At 41.1% G+C, this 12269-nt stretch overlaps 1 protein-coding gene across 1 annotated transcript in view; it reads left to right on the top strand.

Annotated features, from left to right (window-relative positions):
• The window catches only part of LOC105625887, a 94549-nt gene that overhangs the window by 81177 nt on the left and 1103 nt on the right, over window positions 1-12269 (top strand). Inside the window, exons 8-12 of the mRNA XM_012207197.1 lie at window positions 3768-4018; window positions 5824-6068; window positions 6217-6375; window positions 6530-6675; window positions 9706-12231. Coding sequence (XP_012062587.1) covers window positions 3768-4018; window positions 5824-6068; window positions 6217-6375; window positions 6530-6675; window positions 9706-12231 — 3327 coding nt within the window. The remainder of the gene's footprint in view (window positions 1-3767; window positions 4019-5823; window positions 6069-6216; window positions 6376-6529; window positions 6676-9705; window positions 12232-12269) is intronic.

Below are 12269 nucleotides of genomic sequence, written 5' to 3'. Positions count from 1 at the left end.
TGGTTGGTGGTCGTACCTACGTACGTAACGAACGTACGTAGTACGACCGTACCTAACCCTACCCCTCCCCTCCCTACGTACCGACCCACCTCTCTCTCTCTCTTCTCTCTCTCTCTCTCTCTCTCTCTCTCTCTCTCCCTCGCAACCTCCTCTTCCTCCTCTTTCGAGCCCGACGGAATCCTCGTGGCACCGACACACGGAGTCAACCCACCCCGTAGTGATACTCGTGGCAGAGCGGGCGGTAGTAAATGTCGTTTTCCTCTCTCCATTCCGCGCATCCCCTTTTCACCATTCTCATTCCCCGGTCTGCGACCAGGCATGTTTTCGCACACCCTCATCCGTAACGAGCGGGCGAGAAGTCCCTCGACTCGAAGAGGATATCTCTCGTCTGTCATCGACGACGATCGCTCCTTCGTGAAGATGTATATCCAAGCGATGAGGAGGTGGAGAACGACGATTAGCTTGATAGAGTGTCATAGAGGATAGCGACGGGAAAGGAGGGATGGAAGAGATAAGTTGGCTCGTGTGAGAAACGGGAGAAACTTGCGGACAGAAGTTTCGGCGACGAAGTGCATGAACGCGGATTCTGTCCGGACGCGACATCTCGCGGTTTATTCAAATGAGAGCAGGAGTGGGTTATGCAGTAAGGGATGAAGGAAAGCCAACTGTGAGTCCGTGAGAACAAAGGAGGCGAGAAGAAGGAGAGAGATACCGCGCCGTTAAATGAGAGCGCTTTTCGCAAGAGAACAAACCTATCCCTCCTTCGAGGAAGTCGCGTGACATTCTCTGCTGCAGCATCATGAAAAAAGAACCGATGATGGATACTTCTTTTTTGTCTTTGTCTTTAACGATCAGCAACGTGACATACGTTGTACTTACGTTACCAGTTGTTCCCCATTAACTTTTCCCTTTCCTTGTTTCTGCAACATTGACAAGTAAGAGATGGGCGACGTTGGAGAACTAAGCGGATACCGAAATGTGGTGGAAATCGAGCGACGTGAGCGCATCGGGGGTGAACAATATGAGCGGAAAGGAATCTGATTCCGGTTTTGGGGATGGGAATGGCAGAAGAAGAGGATGCAGAGAAGATGGATAGACTGAATAGAGATGAACAATGAATATATAGCCCGGAGAAAGAGATAGGGAGGACTGGGCGCACAGAGTAGTGCGAAGACGTCTGCATTCCGTTGATGAAGAATTCAATGGTAGGATAGACTACTCTTCCTTCGAGAGGGAGGCGAGGGCTATCGGGCATTATCTCTTCATTTTTTCGTTTCACCTATGGACTTTTTTTTTTCATGCGAGGGAGGAGAGGGTGATTTTCTCGTTCTCAACCGCTCTCTTTCGCTCCGGAGACAAAAGACCGTTCGCATACCGACGTACGTCGCTAATTATGAAAGAAGGGAGCTTGAAAAGAGATAGCTACAATTCTTCTCCGTTAACGTCGCTTCACGATTTCCTTTTTATATGGCTTTTTTAGTCTCGTCTCTCGACTGAGACACCGATATCGATATCTGCCTGGTAAAATTCTCTTTAATTTCCTGTGTTTAAATTACATAAAAGGCAGTAATGATTCATACTGCTCGAAAAGATAAAATTAGGAGTGAAAGAATTTCATCAATTTTTCTATGACAATTTTTGAAATGTGTTAGAAGTTCTATTACTTCTTAGAAGAATCAGTACTTGAATTATAATTTGACAGCAGTACGCTATAGTAGCTATTAAATGATTTCGATTAACCTATTGAACTTGTTCTGTTTTAATTTAAATTTTGCAAAACGGATATTGAAATATCGATGCTTTATGCGATATCATTGCAACTTTATATACAGCGCTATATACGCGTGCATATATATGCATATATATGCATATTCCCAACGTCGTAGATATACGCAATGCAGCGTCTGGGTCAAACCTAGAAAACAATGTCATGAAAATGCAATACATTCGGAAACTTCACATTGATGTCAAGGATGATGTATCATAACACTATTTAATTAAACTATGAAGTCGCGCGTAGCATTTTTTAACATAATGAAGGACATAGGTCGCACAAAGTATGTCTGCATATTAATTGAAAATATTTTAATTACTAATACTAGTTAAATAGTGCAAAAATATTTTGTAAGTTTACTCACGTCGAATGGTGTTTTTGTAATAAATAATTCTAGACTATCTATATAATTCTCTTTTAATGATATTAGATATGCTATGTTTTTTAGTACTTCAACATTTGCTTTCGACGATTTTTTCCTTCGCGTTGCATCTCAAGTTGCGGCACAAGTTAAAGCTTAAATTAAAACTTGCATTGCAGCTTAATGCCACCTCGCTCGTCGCATGTATTTTCATAATAAAAGCATTATTTTTCCATCTACTATTACACGCTTATTTTATCGAAGCGTAACGCGATCGATTTATAATTATGTTTTGGAATTAAAATTATGTCTACCTTTGTCGATTATCTAGCTCGCTTTACCAACCGCGATTAATTGTCGCCGTCGGTTTGTCTAATTAACGAACGCTGGTTCGCGCAGCTAGCTGCTGACGATATTTTATTACCAGTTCGCTCGACATTCTTCGCCGTAAATTCTAATTATTGCCGCCATTACAGCGGCCTAATGCGCATCGTGTTTTATCACTCGTCACTTCCATCGTAAAATCAAAAATTCGAGAAAGGAAAACGTACATTTTTTACATCGACATTCAATCACATTTTGTCAATGATAATCGATTCGTTTCGATGGATCTCTGCTAAAAAAGAAAAAAGAATGCAACCATTATCAGCAACATTAATAGTAATTTATATCATTATGTTAAATTGGTGTCTCAATAAAATATTTAACCGTTTTCAAATTAGGACGAAAATACAAATAAAATTCAAAATATTATATATATCGAAAGTCAGTAAAAATTATGAAATTTTGTCTGAAAATTTGAGAAAAGTTACAGAATTTTAGGATGAGGAATTTATAACTCCTGAAGTAATTCATTGAATTCTTCAAAATGTATATTGATAAATTTGGGATCTCAGGTTAATCAATCTAAAGAGTGCCTTTGGGTCGATGCGTCTGGTTTGCGTGTACACGTTCGTTGATACTTATTCCCTTTCTTGCCTTACCTCTCGCCGACCGCCTCGCAATTAATCTCCCACGAAGTCGATCATGCTCGACCGACCTCCCCGGCGGGTCACGTCAACACGAGCGCGACCTTCGATCCCGCAAGGAGAATTATGAGGCACGCTCGTTACCGAACACGAGAGAGAGTGAGAGAGAAAATGCACGTGTGTGGAGACGACGGGATCGCTCGTTAATCTTCGCCCGATAACGCCTCTTCCAGAATGAGAGTATGAAACGTACACGTTTCATCGAAAGTTTGTTACCGCAAGCTCCACGTTATGTGAGATTCTCATACAATATCGATAGGTAGATTCGAGTAAATGGCGCGGTTAATCGAATTCCTATCCAGGATAATTAGGCATGCGACACATGTACCCTTCGAGCAACACGTGTATCCCTCGAACCATCACGAACGAAGATTGATTCAGCAAGTCGCTATGAAAATCCAGCGAAAGAAGATCGTTGCATTTCAATGACATTGTGATTATATCTGACGCACGACATTTATTCGTGTCAAAAACGATCCGCGCCATGTTGACGTGTTTCTGACCATCGAGGTCAAGATCTACGTCCGTAGATCTTAAGTTAAGTTATGCGCGAGCGTAAATTTCACACGGACCCGGGCGTTGACCTCTTCCGTTCTCTTTTCAGGTTTACAGCCCGTCAGCACCAAAGTTCAGCCAACCTCGATTGGCAAGTCCCACCGACCCAGTTCCGGCGTACTACCTCAGGGTCATACCCCGGGACCTGGACCGGGCGGGCAGCAAAATAGCAGGAGCTTCGCCGCTGCCTTGAGGAACCTGGCCAAGCAGGCGGGTCCGGCACCTCAAGAAGAGGAACCGCGTGCCAGCCCGAAGAACCGGGCGCCACCGCCTTTGGTCAGAGGTCCTTCCCCTGCTAAGGTGAGTAATTACACCAGTCGCGTTATACCTTATCCCTCTCCCTCGGTCTCTTTCGCTCGGGACAGAAATGCATCCGTCTCGAAACGCGAACAAAGGTACCCTCGACCTCAGACTCGGTGGTCCCTATGATCGGAATAACAAACGACCGCTTAGGTACATAGCGGGCGCGGCTGAGAAAAATCGTTGACATTGGTCGTCTTGGCTTCTTCTTCACCTTTGCGATGTGACGATGCGTTTTTTTTTTCTTTTTTCCTGGTACGGTTGGGTCGACGAAGAATATCGTAAATAGATGTAGAAGAGCCTGGGCTAAAAGAGGGTGCATATATTTGTGTTCTCTTTCGAATCTTTTGGAATTTGCTCCCATTGATAACACGATTTATTTTACGATATTACCGAGACTATTGCGTTCAGGATATACTCAGGAAAATTGAAATTGTACACCTTTTGCGAATTTCGTATATTATAAATCCCACGAGAGAAAGCAAAGCTGTGTATGTGCGAAAAATATTTTTTTTTTTATTATCATTCAAGACAGAAATTCAATTTCAGGCTTAATGATCTGAAAATGCAATGTTGGAAATTAGAAAAGATTTTAATAGATGACTTTTCATCCGATTTTTACGGCGGAGAGTCTGCAATTAAGAGAAAGCGTGTGAATTCTGGAACATCTTGCGCGGTTGATCTCGGACTATTCTTTAAGAGTAATTGCTACCGGAAATTAATGTCTCGTCATCAAAGGTGAAAGTGTCGAAACGGGATGAAATTACGGTTACCAATAGCGCGAATAGGAAGAGAGAATGATTTGGAAGGCATGCGAATCGAACGGCTTCGCAAGATTGCGAAGTGTCAAAGGTTCAGAAAATAGATGAAAATGCAACCAATCTCGGTAACAAAATGAAAAAGGTGGTTATTCTAGCGGAAAGACAATAAGGTACTTCCAATTCTCCAATAATCGAAGAGATCAAAGATCCTTTTCCTATCTCAATTGTATATCGCCCGCGCTATTGCATTGCAAATGCGAGACTTTTCCGAACTTTGGCTCCCGCTGACAATCTGAGTTAAGTAATCCGAACTGAACTGCTGTTCGTTTCTGCTGTTTTATTTACAATGTTAACAGAAAAATTTAAATTTCTTACACATCATCCTCAACAGAAGCGTCTTTTTTCCGATAAACAGAAATAAGATTTTGGTAATGATTGAATAAGTCAATATCATTTAAAGTTTTTTAGAAATTTTGCAAAGCCCATCGGACTGATCTTCTTAACATTACTTAATATTTATCTATAATAATAAATTCTTTGTCTTGACCGGAGATACGCGTTCCTATCAATTTTCATGGCAAAGTCATCCGAGCGGCAATTCATTGCCGGTTCGATGCACGACTTCGTTACAACGCCTGGCAATAAATTGCGAGACCGCTCGTAATATCTAAGTGGCGGAAGAGACTATAAGCTGAAGAAAATTTCAGGCAATTTGTGTCTTCGCCCAGCGCCTTCCAGGAAATCGTCTTGGAAATATTATTAACTCTCGGAACAGAACCGTGCCTTATTCTAGATTTTTTTTCCCACGAATCACAGTACTCGCGCATTGCGACTTTTTAAATTCTTTCCTCGATGATACGCGATTTATTATTTTGAAGATTAGAAAACGCATGAATTATTCAAGTATATTAAAAAAATCGATGTCACACATATTCTTCATTTAATGTTATTGATTACACTATCCATTTACCGTATAAAAAAAAAGAAAGAAAGCATATGCATTTGTCGCATGGATTAAGAAATGTCGTTTATTTATTTTTCTAGGAGCGATCGACGCACGAACGAAGACCTGAAGAGATTCCCTCCTTGTACACAACTGCCAGACCTGTTGAAACCAGCAAACACAGCGTAACTGCCGCGGCTACCGAATTGCTGGCTCGTTCCGGTTTTCAGCCGTACCGGCCCGAGCACCATCCAGCTCATCCACCGGCATTCGCCTTGGATCCCGCGACCTATAGCGCCTATCATCCCGGTCTTTATCCACCACCGCACCTGCCGCACGCTTATAGGTAAGCCACAATATTGCTTTATTAACGGTTTAGCATTGTCAAAGTAGAAAAAAAAAGAATTTCACTTTCTATTATCACAATATCTAAATTTTCTTTTCAAAATAATTAATCAAAGTTTTAACTGATTTTTTGTATCTTCTTATTACAGGTTAGAGGAACAGTTGTACTTGGAGCGATGTGGAATGATAAGACCACCGTTGTTTCCCGGACTGCCATCGTATCCTTTGTACGGACTGAGATACAGTCCCGACATGCTTCCTCCGCCGCCCGCTTCCCTGGGCCTTATGTCTCCCGTGATGCACGAACGGTAAGTAAAAAAGATTCAGAGAGAGAGAAAGAAAGAGAGAGAGAGAGAGAGAGAGAGAGAGAGAGCAAAAGAAAGAAAAAGAAGATTCATCGAGCGAGCGATTGGGAATGCCGAACTTCTTCATTAACGCCGCATCGCGCTTCTCCTTTTTCAGACTGAAGCTGGAGGAGGAGCATAGGCTGCGGCAAGCACGGGAGCAGGCTGCATTGCGGGAGGAGGAGGAAAGGAGAAGAGCAGTGAGAAATTCTGCTCCCGCTGCCCCGGTACCCGCGCCTGCCCCTGCATCCGCCGATACTGCAGGTGAGCGAGTCGCTCCACCCCCCACTGCCTTTCATTAAAAAAAAAAAGAGAGAGAAAGAAAGAAAGAAAGCATCGATCGAAGCGCGATCGTGATCCGCCTGCGATCGCTCATTAAGGCGCGCGAGCTCGTTCTATCTCCTTTTTTTCACTACTACGAAGTTTTCTGCAGCGTCGTCATAATACCGCCCAATTGTCGCGTATTTCTTTCGTATGGCCATATCCAGTAAATTTAGCTAGCATCTTCTTGAAACAGTGCCGAGAATAGTATATGCAATATCTGCATAAATCGCGTTTTTCTCATGACTCCGTAGCCCCGCGTTGTCTTATTTAGTTTTAATTCCCTCCCCTTGAGACCGAAGTCGTCAAACGAGATCGTATTCTCAGCGGTGATCGTTGTTCACTTGGCGTTCGGATGACCTGTATTGCGAGCCAAAGTTCTTCTGTAGATAGACGGACTGGCGGCGCGAGCGAGGAGAAGTCGTTGTAGAAATATGACTGTGACCCAGTGAGAACTCGAAAAGAAAAGAAACAAACGGAACAAACAACATACTACGCTTCTAATTTTAATCTAGATTTAATGAAAATTATAGTCATAGTTATACTCGTTTCTTATGCAGGTAGCGTTGATATCTTTTAGGTAAGCACGCGATTTGGTGTCTGAGCGGAGTCTAAAGATAGGTTACATATACGCTGCGAACGAACGAACGTTAAACGAACAGTGGTTGTATATCTTTGGAATATTCGTTAATGTTCGATTTGTATCAATCCTGTTCGATCGCAGAGTGGTGCATTGAAAAAAAAGTTTTAAAATAATTTCCAAATTCGCTTTCCTTTCGTTGTTCGTTCGCCCAGTATATATCCTACATTAATAATATTATCTTTTGGCTCGACACTCACCGAATTGTCAAAAGTGGGCTTAGCGGCAAAAAAATTAAAATCCTAATTTTGATTTAGGAACGCGATCCAATTTTTCGAGATTTAGCTGTTTTTATTTATCTACTATCTTACGGACCGAAGTCAGACTTATCTTCTACTGTCGCCTTTTGTTAATGTCATGTTAACATTAAGTCTTTAAGTCGGCCTTCGGTTGGCCATTTACCTGTTGTGTACACATATTCTTCGCATACGTGTTTCAAATTGTTTCTCCATTGTTTTAGTACTCGAAATGTGAAACTACTTACTGTGCGATGACAGGTTGGTTATGTAGTTAATCGTTTTTGTAATTAATAATAGCGAAACTTAAACATAAGAGTGCACGCCTTCTAAACGAAAGAATTTGTTGAACTTCGACATTAAGTTTCGAAAATGCTTATAATTAATAATGGAAAATTAGGTGTGAATGAAATTGGTGATAATTTTCAAGAAATTACAGGAGATATATAATATTAAATAGAGAGAGATGACTACTGTTATATGATATAATTTAGATTATTTTCAATTTTCTTGTAATTCAAGTTATATATATATTTTTTTATATATTATTATTGTTAAGATGTATAAGCAAAATTGTATGTTTATTAATATTCTATGAATGATTTGAGCGTTCATTTATTTGTTAGTGTTTTATTAGGTATCATAAATTACATTTTTATTAATTAGAGTCATTGAACAAAAAAAATAATTTCATCATTTGATGAAACGGAAAACATATTTTATTATAAACATATTTTGTTAGACGAATGTATAAATAAAATATATAATAATTCAAGGCGTGGACTTATACAGATGCGTGAATGCTATAATTTAATAGACTAATTATTTTGACTCCAAGTGTTCTTTTGTCAGGCGCAATGCACTCTTGCGTTAGTTCCCGCAACTGTTTTAGAAATTTTGCAATTAACCAATTAATGTCAACATAGTTTCCCTTAATTGTATAGTAAACATGTTGCTCCTCATACTGACTGAATCCAACTGATGTATATAAACTATCATACATGTTCTTTTGTCAAAATTACACCATTTTTATATATATAATTTATTGTAAACATGTATATTTGGACTATAAATGAAAATAAAACTTGCAGAAAATGTGATTGCAATTCTAGTGGACTTGGAATTCTTGACCCTCGAATCATTTTCTGAAACAGTTTTGGGGAAGATTCCGTATTCGTAGTCCGATTGCTTTAATATCTATTTTACTACAATTATTATGAGAAAAGTCGCTATATTGTTAATACATTAAGAGCAACAGTGATAGCTATTGCCCCGATAGTGTAGAGAGAGACAATTGGTTTACTATTTATTTAATTTTTTTTTGTTTAGCTTTATTAAAAATATGACAGTAATCATCCCCAATACTTCGATGCGAATATATTTAAGGATTTTTTTTTATAGCGCTGGAATATATAATTAAGCGAAACGAAAGGTAAGTTGGAATAGATAAACTAATAATTACGAAATAAATTTGTAAAATTTTATATTACATACTGTCATTGTGCATATTAATTGCGTAGGCGTTTTTAATGCGATCATTATTTAATGCGTAATAATTTACAATAAATCTATTGCGTCCATTAATTGGAAGTATTGTTAAAATGCGAATTAATTTAGTCGTAAATCACACATAACGTTATATTTTATGAAACCTATATAATCTCGAGACAATAGAAATAATTATAAATATTTTCTTCGCTTTAACGCTTCTCCTCGCGCGCGAGCTTGTTATAAAAACTTATTTCAAAATAATAACAAAACATTTAAATCATATGATGATAAAAGTAACTGTTTTATATTAGATATATCGAGCTGAAGATATATCGAGAATTTTGGCTTATTTATGAGATGGCGAAATCTGGCTATAGTGATATGTTGGGTTTTCTTTATTCTTAAAAATGTCTCTTGAAATTTTTTATTTTCTCCTTGGACTCATTTTAAACTCCAAAATTATTTCATAATTAATACTGAATCTTTATGTATGTATAAAGCATGTTATAAACAATACAAGGAAAATTACAACGTATCGCCATTGTCAAGATTTCTTTCATTGTAGAGTGGAAGATCACCAAGCACTATGTTCGGGATTTGTTCCAGCTAGGAAGCCGACCATAGCGGTTCAGTTGCATAGCGACCGGGATCGAGAACGCGACGCGAGAGAACGACAGAGCGGTAGTGGCGGTGGCGGTGGTAACAACAGTGGTGGCAACGCTAACAATATCGGTAACATCTGTGGGAACAACACTAGCAACTCCGGTAACTCTAGCAGCAACATTAGCGGATCTACCGTTATTATCGGTAGCAATCATCATCAATCCCGAAAAGAGGAGCAACAATCCTCTGTTCCGCCAGCTGCACCACCGCCACCGCCTTCCGATCCAACAGTAGCAGCGGCAGTCACCATCTACCACCCCCGTCTGGCACCTTTTCCCAATCCAGTGGCACCCATTGGACCGACCCTGGGTTCCACTTCTATGTGCTCCGTTAGCTCTGCGCCCATTCCACCCTCTTTGGGTTCTACTTTGCCCCCTCTGAACCTTGGACCGCCACCACCGGCGGTTATAAGCTCGACGCCGATCTGTCCAACACCGATACCTGCTATTCCATCCTTAACGCCTGTAATAGGACCACCTTCGCTATCCTTAGGTATGTCCCTTCCACCTATCATCTCTATTCCCTCTTTACATTTACCCCCCGTGTCGTCGAATACCATTTATTCTAGTCAGCACACAGCCACGATAATGAGCAGTGCGACCACCACGGTCAACAGTTCCATTTACCACCAACAACAACAGCAGCAACATCAACAACCCCCGTTACAACAGCAGCAGCAACAACATCAACCACGTGCGAATAGTACAAGCAGTACAACGACTACGAGTTCTTTGTCTGGTGCGATGACTACGCACACAACGCCAACGCCACCAAACAGTTCCTCGTCGACATTGAACGCCATGAATCACATGGCTCATAAGTCCCCGCCATTGTCTCACAATGTTCATGTGCCTAGAAACAAGGAACCGCCAATAGCTACGACGACAGCAGGAACAATGCCTACGACTGCGACACTGACTACTACGACGAGCATCACGACAACGTCGCAGCCGGTTTTCGTCAGGCCGTTTGAGGATTCGTTCCGCTCCTCCTCTACGAAGACACAACAGAGACAACCGATAATGAACAGTCACAATCACAGTATAGCTAATCAGATCGGCCATCACGAGCCATCATCCTTAAAGACTTCGTCAATGACGCCAATTGTTTCTCAACCTGTAGGTAGTCAAGTGGTACAAGAGAATTCCTCGACGATAGACAACAAATCCATAAGTAGCCAACAAACGCTTTCCCAACCGATTCCCTATCCACCACCTCAACAGTACCATCATCCTCCTATACCCGTTTCGCATGTGCCAAGTGTCTCCAAACCGCCGCACTTTTCGACGTCGTCATCGTCGTCGTCGTCGTCGTCGTCATCTCATCAGCAGCATCATTCTCAATCCAAACTCAATGTACCAACGATAAACATCAGCAACAGTAGTAGCGGCGGTACAAACACCATCAATTCAGCTAATTCAAATATCACAAAGCAGCAGAGTGCGCATCATATTGCCGAATCTCATCAAACGACAACCACGACGACCTCGCGAAACGATAACTCGACCAATAACTGCGTTTCTAGTGAAAAGACAATGACCAATAGCGTCATTTTCAACGCTAATAATCAAGTCAACAGCGGTGGTAAGATTGCAAATCATACAAACGCGCATCATAAGAACAACTCGGATATCGCACCGAAGGACAACAAGTTGAACGCATGCAATGAAAAGACCGTAAGCGAAAATATAATCAGGCAGCCACAATTGTCGAATCAGAATCACATCGCAATGAATTCAGTTCAGGAGAAAACCGCGATTCCACATCTGCCTTGTGAACAGCAGGGAAAGAATTTGAAGTCCTTTCATCCGGTGAACCATAACGTTACCGAGAAGGAATGCGAAAAGAAAAACGAAATCGATTGTACTTTGCAATGCGATCAGAATAACGTCTTGTCCACATTACCGTTTCAACCGAGCTTTAAGTTTAGTATAAACGACATTGCACAGAAACCCATGGACACGACACAGCTGATGCAAAGCATCCAATCTGAGGAGGTGCTGCGCACTTGTCAGAATGTCTCCAATGTGCTCTTGCAGATCCCGAAATATCAGGAAAAACTCTTGAATTTCTCGACAAGCAACAACGAGCTGAAGACGACCGCGTTTTGCATTACCGACAAGTGCAATAATTTGACTGAGATTTCCGTGAGGTGCGAACCAGCGGTACTGAACGTGCCTGACCTCAGTAAAGCTTTGAGTAAGCAGGATGTCACCAACAATGAAAAATCCTTTCTGATGCCTGAAATACCGAAGGAAATGTCGACCCTTGATTTAGCCGAGAAGAGGCGTAAACGAAGGAGGGAAAAGAACACAGGCGTCATATGTAGCTCCGATTCGGAGGGCGAGGAGGAAACCAAAGACATGGATTTTTGGATTACGAAAGGTCCACCGGCTAAACTACAATTTTCGGAAGACAAATTAGCCTTCCTAGCCATATTTGGACTGACTACCCTAACTATTAAAAATGGTAAAAGAATAACGCTATTTTGTTATGTGTTTTAATGT

This window comes from Atta cephalotes (genome assembly GCF_000143395.1).
Source record: "Atta cephalotes unplaced genomic scaffold scaffold00004, whole genome shotgun sequence".
Lineage (NCBI taxonomy): Eukaryota > Metazoa > Arthropoda > Insecta > Hymenoptera > Formicidae > Atta > Atta cephalotes.
This window is presented reverse-complemented; position numbering and strand designations above follow the sequence as displayed.